We start from the raw sequence: 12,365 nt of genomic DNA, 5'->3' as shown, positions 1-12,365 counted from the left end.
TTTGGTCTACTGAGTGTTGTTGCAGAGGAGATTTTTGTCTCCTTGTACTTCATTATTGTAGGGATTAGAGGCAGGTAAGTAGTGATGTAGAGGTTAGTCTTAAGAAATCTAAACAACATCCAAAATACTCTCACAGCATAAAAGGAAGTCTGATATAGTACAAAGAGTGCAGATTTTTGCATCAGTTCTCATTCCTGAGTTTAAATCCCATTCCTGCTGCATACTATTCGGCTGCTCTTGGGCATATCACTTAATCTTAACAAATTGTAGGAAGGGACTTCCCTGGTGGCGCAGTGGTTAAGAGTCCTCCTGCCAATGAAGGGGACACAGGTTCGTGCCCTGGTCGGGGAAGATCCCACATGCCACGGAGCAACTAAGCCCGTGCGCCACAACTGCTGAGCCTGCTCTCTAGAGCCCGCGAGCCACGACTACTGAAGCCTGAGCGCCTAGAGCCCGTGCTCTGTAACAAGAGAAGGCACCGCAATGAGAAGCCTGCGCACTGCAACGAAGAGTAGCCCCTGTTCACTGCAACTAGAGAAAGCCCACGCACAGCAATGAAGACCCAGCGTGGCCAAAAACAAATAAATAAATTAAAAAAAAATAAAAATAAATTGTAGTAAGTGATTATTTTGTTCAACCTCTGTGAGAGACCTCATGAAACAATGGCATGGTATCATCTTCCTGTTGAACACTGGTCCTGGAGAGATGAGATCTTTGGGTCTCCCCATTGTAGCTTCTTCAGGTAGCATTTCATGATCTTATGGATTTCCCCATAATTTGAAGATGTGACAGTAATATTGTTATTCTTTATAAGATCAGAATTCCTTATATTCCCTGCCCACGTTTGAGTTTCATAAGGTTCACATCTCACAGGAGGATATAAAGCGCTTCAAATAGTTCTATATACTGTAGCCTCAATTAACTTTTGTGGGATTATGCAAAACGTCAGTTTACTAATGATTTACTTTAGCTTTCTGTCCCTTTTTTGGTTCTACATGTATTCTGCTAAGTCATCCAACATGTAAGGCCAGATTCTGCCGTATAAAGTAAAAGACAAAAGCCAACAGGAGAGGTGGCTCTGTATACGCAGGAGAGACTGCTGCTGGACGTGGACCTTGGTCAAAGTACAGCTGCTTATGTTTCATCAGTCTAAACTTTGAAAGGTTCATTGTTTCCCAGTCTTAGCTGCTCCAGAGTAAGATCATAGGGTTTATCTTGGTCATAAATCCAATCACCTTTTCTTTTCCAAAGTAATAGGAAAGAATAACTTATTTACATATCTTGAAGGGGTTGGAGAATTTCACATTTATCTATTTTCCTGTAGTAAGTTCAGCAGCTAGACTATTCTTAGGAACAAGATAAACTAAATTTTAAATTATTTTCTATGTTATATATAACCACTCATATTTTTAACTCTGAAAATACTGTTTTAGGAGTTTTGCTTAATTTTATCTCCTTGGTTTGTATATTTTGATTCTGTTATTTATAATTTGACCTTTTTTAGAATCTGTAGTTCAAGTGAAAATTCTTTTCAGCCCATTCTCTAATTAGCATTTATGTGAACTCTTAATCACCTACATTCTTAAATAATGCACACTGCTCTAATATTCATTGCGTTTACTATTTATTGAGCCCTACTATGTACCAGGCACTCTGCCAGGTACACCTTCTTCAAGGAGCTTATATTCTAGTAGTAATAGAAACTCTGTTTTGTAATATTTTGTAAATTTTGTAAATTCTTTTATTGAATCTTCAATACCATGCCTTTTTATTATACTCCCTCTTTAGTATTTATGCAGTTATTTGTTATTCAATATATATTACAAAGAATTTACATTTTTGAATATTGTCCTTTTCATGTGTATGTCTAGTACAGAAATTGTTTTCAGAATTCCTGGGTACCAGATGTAGTCTTGTTGTGTACTGGATATGTGACCTTGTGCAAGTCCCTCAGTTTTTCATAGTGGAGGTACCAATAATGCCAGCCTCCTTAATCCTCTTAATGCTATATCTCTCGATAAGAGAGTAGAAGTCCTCACACCAGACTGCGATCAACTTTGACCAACCAGTGAAATTATTTGCTTCTACCCTATCCTTTCTTCCTCACCTCTTACAGTGGAAGCAGTGTCTGCATTCTGTTCCTTCTCACTCTCTAATGGATGATTATAACTTCATTGATCCTTTAGCACATCTTCAGCTACTCTGTTTTCATTCACATTTAAACACTTGAGTTTCTTCCTCCGGAAAAAAACAAAAATTCATATCCATCCATTTGTGGTTTTGTACACAACTAAATCTGTCTGTTTTCTTACCTCCTATGCACTGTACCCCCATCATCCCACTGAAGCTGCTCTTGCCAGTGTCACCAATAATCTCCTTATTACTATTTCTAGTGGGTCTATAATCCTTACCTGCAATTACATTTTTGGAAAAGAAGGTGGGTATTGATAAAGTCAGTAAGGCGACAGGGACTTGGGGAGAAAGTTTGATGTTCTTAGGGCAAAAAGAAAACAGCTTTCTTTTCATTAATTCATTGACAAATATTTATCAAGCACTTTATTAATCATTGAAGGTACAGTAGTTAATAAAATGGATAAAAGTCCCTTTTTCCCTGGAGCTTGTTAGTTTGAGGAAATAGACAAAATAAGTAAATTATGTGTCAGATAATGATAAAGGATTATCAAACAAAAATAAAGCAAAGAAGAGGGAGTAGACGTTTAAAATAGGGTGGATTTTAGATGACATGGCCACGGAAGGCCTCACTAAGAGTAAGACATTTGAGCAAAGACCAGGAGATGAGGGAAGGTCCAGTGCAAAATCTGGGGCAAGAGTAGGCCTAGCAAACTATTTATTTTGTCTAAGCAAAAATAGTTCTTTGTCCTATGAAATGTTTTTATAAAGATTTTTATTATGATAAGGAAGACTGGATATTTTGGGGTATACTTCTGCATATTGACTTTTTAGGATAAAACAGTATTCATGATTTAATCTTATAGAAAAAGTGAAGACAAAAACTCTAAAGCTAATTTTATTTCACATTCCCTTTAGCATCTAAATGGTTGCATGCTTTTAGAGTTGGGACAGTTTAAATAATGGCATATTTATTCCTTAAAAAAATGTAGATCTTTTTTGCGTAAGTGGAACATTAGCTGAAGTAACATAGGATAGCTTTATAGGGCTCTAAACTAACTTACTGAGGTTCAACAGAAGCCTTTTCAGGAGGAGAAATTTTAGCATTTGTACACTTAGTAGTATTTCAGCAAAATAATCACTTTTTTGAGAGCAGTAAAACTATACATTCTCTGCATTATATTCAAAACACTAATTTATATAAAGGAGAAAGAAGCCTTAAGAACAGACTTACAGATTGGCTCCACTATTGGGAAGATTCATGTGCTTGTTATTGGAATATGGTCATTTAGTCATCAGAATGGGGTCCTAAACCCTCAAGTGGACTGCAAGCTAGTTATAAATGGATTAATATGATTTACATAATTGGTTAGTTTTCAGAGAAACTTGTTAGATATTTAGAAAACCTTCAACAGTCAGAATCCAGAACTTGCTTCTCTCTTCTCTTTTACCCCTCACAAAGGTAACAGATTTTAAGAAGTACTGGAGGGCTTACCTGGTGGCGCAGTGGTTGAGAGTCCGCCTGCCGATGCAGGGGACACGGGTTCGTGCCCCGGTCCGGGAAGATCCCACATGCCGCAGAGCGGCTGGGCCCGTGAGCCGTGGCCGAAGTACTGGAGACGAGTAGGCAGGTGGCACACAATTTCTTTCATATTTAAGAGCCAGTAATAATGAATCACTGGCCATTTTTCCTGGTTTCTTAACGTTGTAACAGGCAGTGAGAAACAGAAACATTTCCCTAAATTTTAGTTGTCTTACAGGTTTCAAGTTTCTTTCCTTCAGTATGACTATTAATTATCGTGTATTGCTTTATATCTGTAAGCATGAGAAGCCCCGAATATCTAGGAAACATTTTAAGGTTTAATTTGGTCAGTGGCTCACATGGAGGACAGAAAAGGAATAAACTCTTAACTGAGCTTGATAAGGATGTGATCTTTTAGAATGAGGTGTTTACATATACACTTGTACAAGGTTTTGCCTGTATTGTCTAGACCTGAGCAGTGCTAGTGCAACTGCTAAAAAGCATATATGACTGGTAAAGAAGTGCTGATAAGGTGATATTTGAGAGACTCTATACTCTACTAAATAAATATTCTCTCTTAGCATTTTTAGTTGGTCTGTGATAGCCTTCAATTGTCAAGTACTATTGTCATTCCCAAGTGTACAAATCTTCCACATTTTTTACCCCCCTGTTTTCATCTTTCTGCTTGCTTAGGAAAATGAATTCTCCCATCTCTAGTAGATAATATTTAAGGTCCATTCTAGCCAGAGTCTAAGATCCTTTTTTACTGTGTTATTGATATGGTAACATTATTGATGAGAGAGCATTCTGGTTCCATTTCAGGAAAATTAACGACAGGATGTCATTTCCTTTACTATTTACATGGGTATTTATCATGGGATGATTCAGGAAGAGAGAAATCAGATTTGAAATTTAAACAACCATAGAGAAAATGATTTGAGGGTTTTTTGTTTTTTTTTTTTGCGGTATGTGGGCCTCTCACTGTTGTGGCCTCTCCCGTTGCGGGGCACAGGCTCCGGACGCGCAGGCTCAGCGGCCATGCCTCAACGGGCCCGGCCGCTCCGCGGCACGTGGGATCTTCCCAGATCAGGGCACGAACCCGCGTCCCCTGCATCAGCAGGCGGACTCTCAACCACTGCGCCACCAGGGAAACCCTTGAGTTTTTTTTTAATAACTTATTTCTAATGCCCTCCCTCCCCCGTTTCAAAGATAATGAGTTCATGATTGTCTTTCTAGGTTTTCCTGTTATTAAACAGTTCTGTAATTTTGCCATCTAAACACTTAAAACATTTTGATGTCTATCCTTCCCATGTGTTGTCAGTACACACACGTTTAAACAATTAGACTCAATTGTTTTACAATCTACTTTTAAAAGCTGTATTATGAATATTTTCTATGCTATTAAATATTATTCTAAAATATTTTCAATAGCTGCAATATAGTACGTTATATGTAACAAGATTTAATTAGTCCCTCTGGTTAGATGTTGTTATCTGCTTTTAGATTTTTGCTTTTATTAATTATACAGAAGATAACTTTGCATAAATCTTTGAATACTTCCCTGGCTATTTCTTCAAGATAAATTTTCAGGTGGTTTCATGGGTATAATATTTTTAGTTTTTGTTTCAGCGAAACAATTACTCTTTGCTGGAGGAAGAAAACTATATTTTTTGAATGCTCATATGCCAAATACTGTGCAAGGTGCCTTGTAGTCTCATATTTCACATAATTTTAAGCTGTTTTCATCCCCATTTTAATAGATGAAGACATCTACATGCATGTGTGTAAGATATTTTGCAGTACGTTAACAGTATGTAGAAAATGTTTAAATGTTTTGTTTAGCAAATAACAAAGGCCTTCAGCGGTCACAGGAAACAATCAAGTTTGTAATTCTGTTTTGGCTTTGGAGTATGTACTATAATAAGACTTCATCTTTTCATGTTTTATTTGTTCAGTGTAAAGGGTTTTAGGTCTTAAAATTATATGTTAATTGGCATTTATAGCTCTAGGAGGAAAAAAGTGGGTGATTCCCCTTATGAATTTTGGGTTTTGCTCATATGACTACTGTTATAGATGATTAATTTATAAATCACATTTTATCTTTAAATTAGAAGCAGATAATAATTGTCTGCTAGGTGAAAATGGTTTCCCTTCACTTAAAACTCCAGACATAACTTTTTCAAATTGTGCACTTGCAAGATCTAAGAGGGGAAAGTTCAGCGATATAAGGATGACAGAAGGTTGCAGAGGAAGGGTGAGAGCAGTGAGGTGACAAGACTGTATGCTTTTACAGAGCTAATTTAGAATCCTTTGCCTACTATTTCATAGAGCTACCCTATGTTGATAAGTGAGGTTGTTGTTTTTAGGGCCTCGTATTTGTTATCTAATGCAGTGGATGTTTTGTCTCAGTCACATAGATCAAACAACAACATGGCAGGACCCCAGGAAGGCCATGCTCTCCCAGATGAACGTTACATCCCCTACCAGTCCACCAGTGCAGCAGAACATGATGAATTCAGCCTCAGGTGAGTGAAATGCTGTAATTAGAGCACACCAAGTAATGCTCGTGCATTGATAAAACTTTCTGTGGAAAATAGTCGTTATTCTTTTAAGGAAACTGGAGCATGGATGATGGTTATTTTCTATCCACTTTCATAAGGGAAACTTATCTTATTTCAAATAACCTGCTGAAAGCCAACAGATTTTAAAGTTTCAGTTCTGAAGTGAATATCTCAAATTCCCAGTTTGGTTAACTTTGACATGCTTGTGTTTTATTGTGCCGCTTTCTTGTGTCTCTTAGAGTTGAAGCTTCCCTCTTCCTTTTGTGGTTTGGATGGGAAGCCAAGCTGTGGTGTTCTTAACTCACCTCTTAAAGTAGATGTTTGTTCTATCTTGAGAATAACTGGAAGGTAGCAACTTATAAAGCTCAAAGCATCTTTCTTAGGGCTGGTACATGTTATTTAACACATTTCCACCTTTTTCACAGAAGGTAAAACTGAGTATAAATTTTTTTTCTGTCTCCTGTTTGGCAGTTTACTTAAATCTGCCGTTTTTCTCATCTATATAATGGGTAGTGGTCATGCCCCTTATTATAGAGAGGAAGACATTAAAGGAAATCATATAATACATATAAAGCTTTTATATTACAGTTCTAGTACGGAGTAGATACTAAGTAAATCTTTAGTTCCTTCTTCCCTAGGTCAGTTAGATATTGTCTGGCTTCTTCTTTGTTACATGGGCCCAAGGCCATAGCTACCCATTAGGCATCTTTGTGCATATTAGGAAAAGGTACCCCTTCCTCTGGGAAGATGCAGCCCTATGCCTGGCATCCAGGATTGAGCATTTGGGCTGGATTTCTGACCATTCCCCTACCCCACCCAAACACACACAAACATACTTTATCCCCTTTACTGAGTGTCCTGGGTCAGGGCACAGATGGCAACTGTAATTGGCAGCCCTAGTGGCCTTAATGGCTTCCTCCTTCACAGCCCATCCATCTTCCCTACCCAACAAACGATCAACATGATACTATTGGAAGCTGCACTGTAGATTTTCTTAAACAGCAGCCTTTGGAAAGGGGCTGGTAGAGTTGGAGAGGGTGGTACAGTTCATTGTCACAAGGATTCCTTGACCAGGAAAGGTCACAAAATTTGAAATGTCCTTCTGCCCCTAAAGATGGTGACAATGTGTGAGAATGTTTTTGCTGTTGCATTAACTCTATGTTCTTGCCTTTGGTGGGTTGAACACTTGAAAGGATTCAAGAAAATGAAAGTCAAGGCAAGATTCGTGACTGAGCTTCTCTTGTCATAAAGTTTCTTTATATAAACTCTTGAAGAGTTTATATAATCTTCCATTTTATCTTCCATTTTAGTTAATTTTAATATCAGTACATTTACTTATCCTCAGAACCTGTTTTATATGTGACACTTGAGTTAAAATTTTTCAAAAGCAAAAAATTATGCAAGTATTTATTGACTGATATTTTTACTTGACAACCATTTTTTTAATTATCAAATTTCCAAATAAAAGTTCTGAAAGCTGCTTCGTATTTATAATCTGAAGAAGATGACGCACATTTTTTATTTTGTCATAATCCATCAAAAACTATACCTGGGAAAGTAGTAACAAATAACTCATTAATTTAAATTTTATTTTGAAAGATTAGGCATTTTGCATCTAAAAGGTTGATTACGATTCTTTTATAACAGTGGTTTGTTTATGTTTTTCCTATTAAATTTTCTAATAGTAATGGTCTAAGGAAATGGGGAGAATTTGTGTTCAGATTTATGTTTAAAACCAAAAGTATATATCAAATTGGTTTTAATAGATTTTAGAATATTTGTGTATCTTTTATTTCAGCTCTGCGTTTTATAAAATATGAAATGTGTTTTTATATACTGCATATAAATTAATAGACATGCTTACTGCTGTATATTAATAAAAGAGGTGACTGGCAGGAACAGTTTGAGTAAAGTGTCAAGAAGCACGATTGTAGTGGGTGGGTAGCGGGGAGGGGGGGGGCATTGCACGAGACAGAGAGAGTTGGAGGGAGGACCTGAAATGGGAAAAGCCACCCCCAAAGGGACCTGAGCATGTTTAAATGGTAGTAGAAGGTATTAAATAATAATAGGAAGCCCTGTTTATATGTCAGGCTTCCTGATGAGGTCATTTTGTACAGTCTCATTCAATTCTCATAATGGTCATTTAAGTTAGGTGCTGTTATTAGTCTCACTTCACATCTGAGAAACATTGAGTGACTATTTAAAAACAAATAGAAGACTTCTACATGGTGTTGAAATGCTTGGGAATGAATGTCATGGGAACTATAATCTTGATAACCTCATGTTCACATAAAGTTATAGCCATAATGTCATTTTAATAAGGGTTCAACCCAGGGTCTTCTCCTTATCCATCTGTAACAAACCCATGGAGTTTGGCGGCTGTGTATTCTCCACTGAGGTTACACAGCATGATTTCTCAAATAGCTTTAAGAGAAAATGATCTTATCTCTCAGTCAAGGATTTCTCCTTGAGAAAAGCAGCAAAATTGATGCTCCTCTGTGCTTGGAAAATAATCTTCTGAGTTTTTAGAGCCTGGAGCCAGTGAGCAAGAATTGTGAGGGTATATAAATAAATTTCCAGGGTATTTACTGTAACAAATCAGCAAGCCTGTTTCCAGTTAAGCAGGGTGTCTACAGACAATTTTCACCCTAAAGGGAATGCCTTCTGAACCTGGTAATCTGAAGCCTTTGAATAAAAGAGGAAGCTACACAGCTCTTTTGAAGCACTTTACTGGGTTAATCAAGCTAAATGCAGCTTGATTTACATTTTTATCATTAATTATTTTAACAAGAACTTTCTAGTGTTAGTCTTTTTAAAAAACTCTCCTCATTCAAATATTTGAGTCCAGCTTTGTGTTCTGTTCTAATTATTTCTAATCAGACCACTTTCCTTTAAAATACTGTATTTTCTCCAGACTCTCTAGTTTTCTGCATAATTTTTAATGGAACTGAATAATATTTTAAGATTTCCTCCAGTTCTAAGATTTTATGAAATCCAATTTCTTTCACTCAGATTTGGTTTAGCAAAAATGATTAGTTTATTTTTGCTTTTTATAAGTCCTTTTTCAAAATATGAGGTTGAAATGATGAATTTCATTGCTAGACTGGAGATGTGTGATTTGTAATTGGCCAAATTTCTAAATATATGTAATTGAGAAATCACTTAAAACAAAGCTGCACCTGGAAAGGGTTCCTTACTTGATCCTAGGAAGAAATTTATATTCTTTAACTGTCCATTTAATTGGCAAGACAGTGAACTTTGTGAAAGGAATTTGAAAAGTGAGGAAAAGAAAACTATAAAATTAAAGGAAATTTGAATGATTTAGTAAGATAATAGTTCTGCTTTACATTAAAATATATAATATATACACACATATAAAAGTATACACAAACCCTATTCTGTTAAATTACTTGATGTTGCCCTTTACAAGTTATATTAAAAATGTGTTATGCTTTTGATGCATGCTTAGGATCTATATAAAATAGTTCTTCTGCATACTAAGAGTTGGGTAAACAGTAGTGGTTTTTGTTTTAGACATTAGAAGATAAGGACTTGGGGAGAGAAAAGTGGTAATTCTCCTTTAACCAGCTCTATTTATATGAAGATGTTAAGTTTTTTATTAGTACCTTGTTAACAGTGACCCGCAAGATTGCTGAATCTTAAAGCAGCATTAAAGTCAAGAAAATATACTCTGTGATAATCCAGAAATAACTTGGTGCCAAAGGACTGGTGACTGTTTAGGACCATTAAAAATTGTGTAAACCTTGATTTAAATTATACAAAATCAATGAGCCCAGTTGTCTGCTTTTTTAAAATTTACCTTTGATAGCAATCCAAAGTCAGATATCTTGTTACAGGTACATTTTAAGGGATTCATTATTTTCATGTTTTAAGTCTGGCATTTATTTTTGACTAATGCCCAGATCTACCAATGCAGCACTTTCTGATTTCCCCATTATGAAAACCTGCATGGAATTCCTAGGAAATATATCAAGATGGGTGGAGAAAATGCCCTCTTGATCATGGAAGGTGATGTGTGTTGGAAGAATTTGCTAAGCACCTCCATTGCAGTGGGGAAAATATTCAGAAGCAAGCAGAGTGGGTAGTACAGAGCTTCCTTGATACTTGCCTGCCGTATTACTTCTGCTTTGTGTAATCTGTGTCAGAGGACCAAAGACCAAATGGGAAAGAGAGATTGTTACCAAGGAAAATATGACATAGGACAGATGTGAAATGTGAAAATAACAGGTAGAAAGTTGATATGAGTTTCTTAGCTTTAAAAAGCACAGAAGAGGTAAGGATGTATGGGAAGTTGCAGAGCTGACCACAGATTTTAGGAGTTGATAATTCTAACTTCATGTGTTGTAGTTCACAAACTTCTAAGTTCTACTTTTCACCTTTGGAGTGAACTGAGAAGGAATTTAGAATAGGGGTTAAGATCAAGGGCTCTGGGGTCAGGTGGACATGGGTTTGAATCCCAGCTCTGTCACTTAACTGACTATGAGATCTTGGATAAGTGAGTATATCTACCTGTGCCTCATTTCTTCACTTGGAAAATGGGGTGACAATAATAATAGTAACACTGAATTTATAGGGCTATTGTGAAGATTAAATGACACAATCTATATAAAGTGATGGGTACATAGAAATTAGTATTAACAATATACCGTGCTTGGTATAATATATTGAATATATAAAAGTAAATGTGATCTGATCTGATATTTTACAGTGTAATCAGTTTACATTGCCTAGTAATTACTGTTACTTCATTTAAAATAAGTTTTTAAATCTGTTACCACACTATTTTTTAGGGTTATGTTTATCTCTGTAAGCTTTTTATCATCAAATATGCATCATTGATTCTTACACAAGTCACGCGCTGTCTTCTGGCTTTTAGTTTCACATAGATTCTCCAAGCATGAGAGTGTTGATAAGAGTGTTAAATATAAATATGGTTTTCTTCTCATGGGTCAAACCTTTTCTGATTCTTAAAGTTTTTTATTATTGTAAGATGGAAATTGTTTGTCAGTCTGAAATCGTAATATATGGAACAACACTTAAGTATACCAAACAGGAATAAAACTGTAATAAAGCCCAAAGTCAAAGCAATGAATGAAGTATGAGACGGAGGCAGTGTACTTTATTACTCTCAATCTCTTATCCCAAATCTTTTTTAAACCAGAATTAGTGCTTGCTTTTTTCTCATCTGCAAATTTTGGTAAATTAAGAAAAGATGGCCACAGGAAAAGGGAAAATAGTAAAAAGCAAAAGCATAATCCAAATGAATATAATCCTTAAGAAACTGTTTGTTTTATTTAGTTTGTATCTTGATTTACTTGTTAAGTTCCTGAAAAAATGGTTAGTAATATGCAAACAAGAACCATTTTTCCTGTTTAAAAATATGGACCAGTCCATTTCATTTAATAAAAGTTATCAGTAAACAATATATAGGGATTATGAAGGTAAAAATATTTGTTTGTGAAATAGAAAAAACAATTCAGTGAGAATGTCCAAGCAAGTTGCAGATGACATAGCTTGCAATTATCATATCTTCAGTATATAGGAGTTCTTCTGAAGTCTTTGTTAAACCCCGTGATGGCCTACACATGGCATTTTAAAATCTTGATGGCTTCATGACTTTGCTGCTTGATGAAACATGCCACTTGTGTCCGAGCAGCTAATGGCCTCTACTTTACTCTGATGGCGAGAGCTTTTCGCTCCCTCTGTACTGGGGATCAGTCTTTTTTTTCTTTTTTTTTTTTTTTTGGGCTGCATTGGATCTTTGTTGCTGCACATGGGCTTTCTCTAGTTGCGGCGAGCGGGGGCTGGTCTTCAGTTGCGGTGCGTGGGCTTCTCATTGCGGTAGCTTCTCGTTGTGGAGCACGAGCTCTAGGTGCATGGGCTTCAATAGTTGCAGCACGCAGGCTCAGTAATTGTGGCTCGCGGGCTCTAGAGTGCAGGCTCAGTAGTTGTGGTGCACAGGCTTAGTTGTGACGCGGTATGTGGGATCTTCCTGGACCAGGGATCAAACCCATGTCCCCTGCATTGGCAGGTGGACTCTTTACCACTGCGCCACCAGGGAAGTCCCCCTGGATCACTCTTGATATTAACTGATTCCAGTCATGATTTTTAACTTAAAAGTATTTTCTAAA

At 36.5% G+C, this 12,365-nt stretch overlaps 1 protein-coding gene across 1 annotated transcript in view; it reads left to right on the top strand.

Annotated features, from left to right (window-relative positions):
* YAP1 (Yes1 associated transcriptional regulator) overlaps positions 1-12,365 on the top strand; it is a 104,483-nt gene that overhangs the window by 42,967 nt on the left and 49,151 nt on the right. The window contains exon 3 of the mRNA XM_024760358.1: positions 6,062-6,177. Coding sequence (XP_024616126.1) covers positions 6,062-6,177 — 116 coding nt within the window. The remainder of the gene's footprint in view (positions 1-6,061; positions 6,178-12,365) is intronic.

Source organism: Neophocaena asiaeorientalis, unplaced genomic scaffold, assembly GCF_003031525.2.
Source record: "Neophocaena asiaeorientalis asiaeorientalis breed wild unplaced genomic scaffold, Neophocaena_asiaeorientalis_V1.1 scaffold601, whole genome shotgun sequence".
In the NCBI taxonomy this organism is placed as follows: Eukaryota; Metazoa; Chordata; class Mammalia; order Artiodactyla; family Phocoenidae; genus Neophocaena; species Neophocaena asiaeorientalis.
This window is presented reverse-complemented; position numbering and strand designations above follow the sequence as displayed.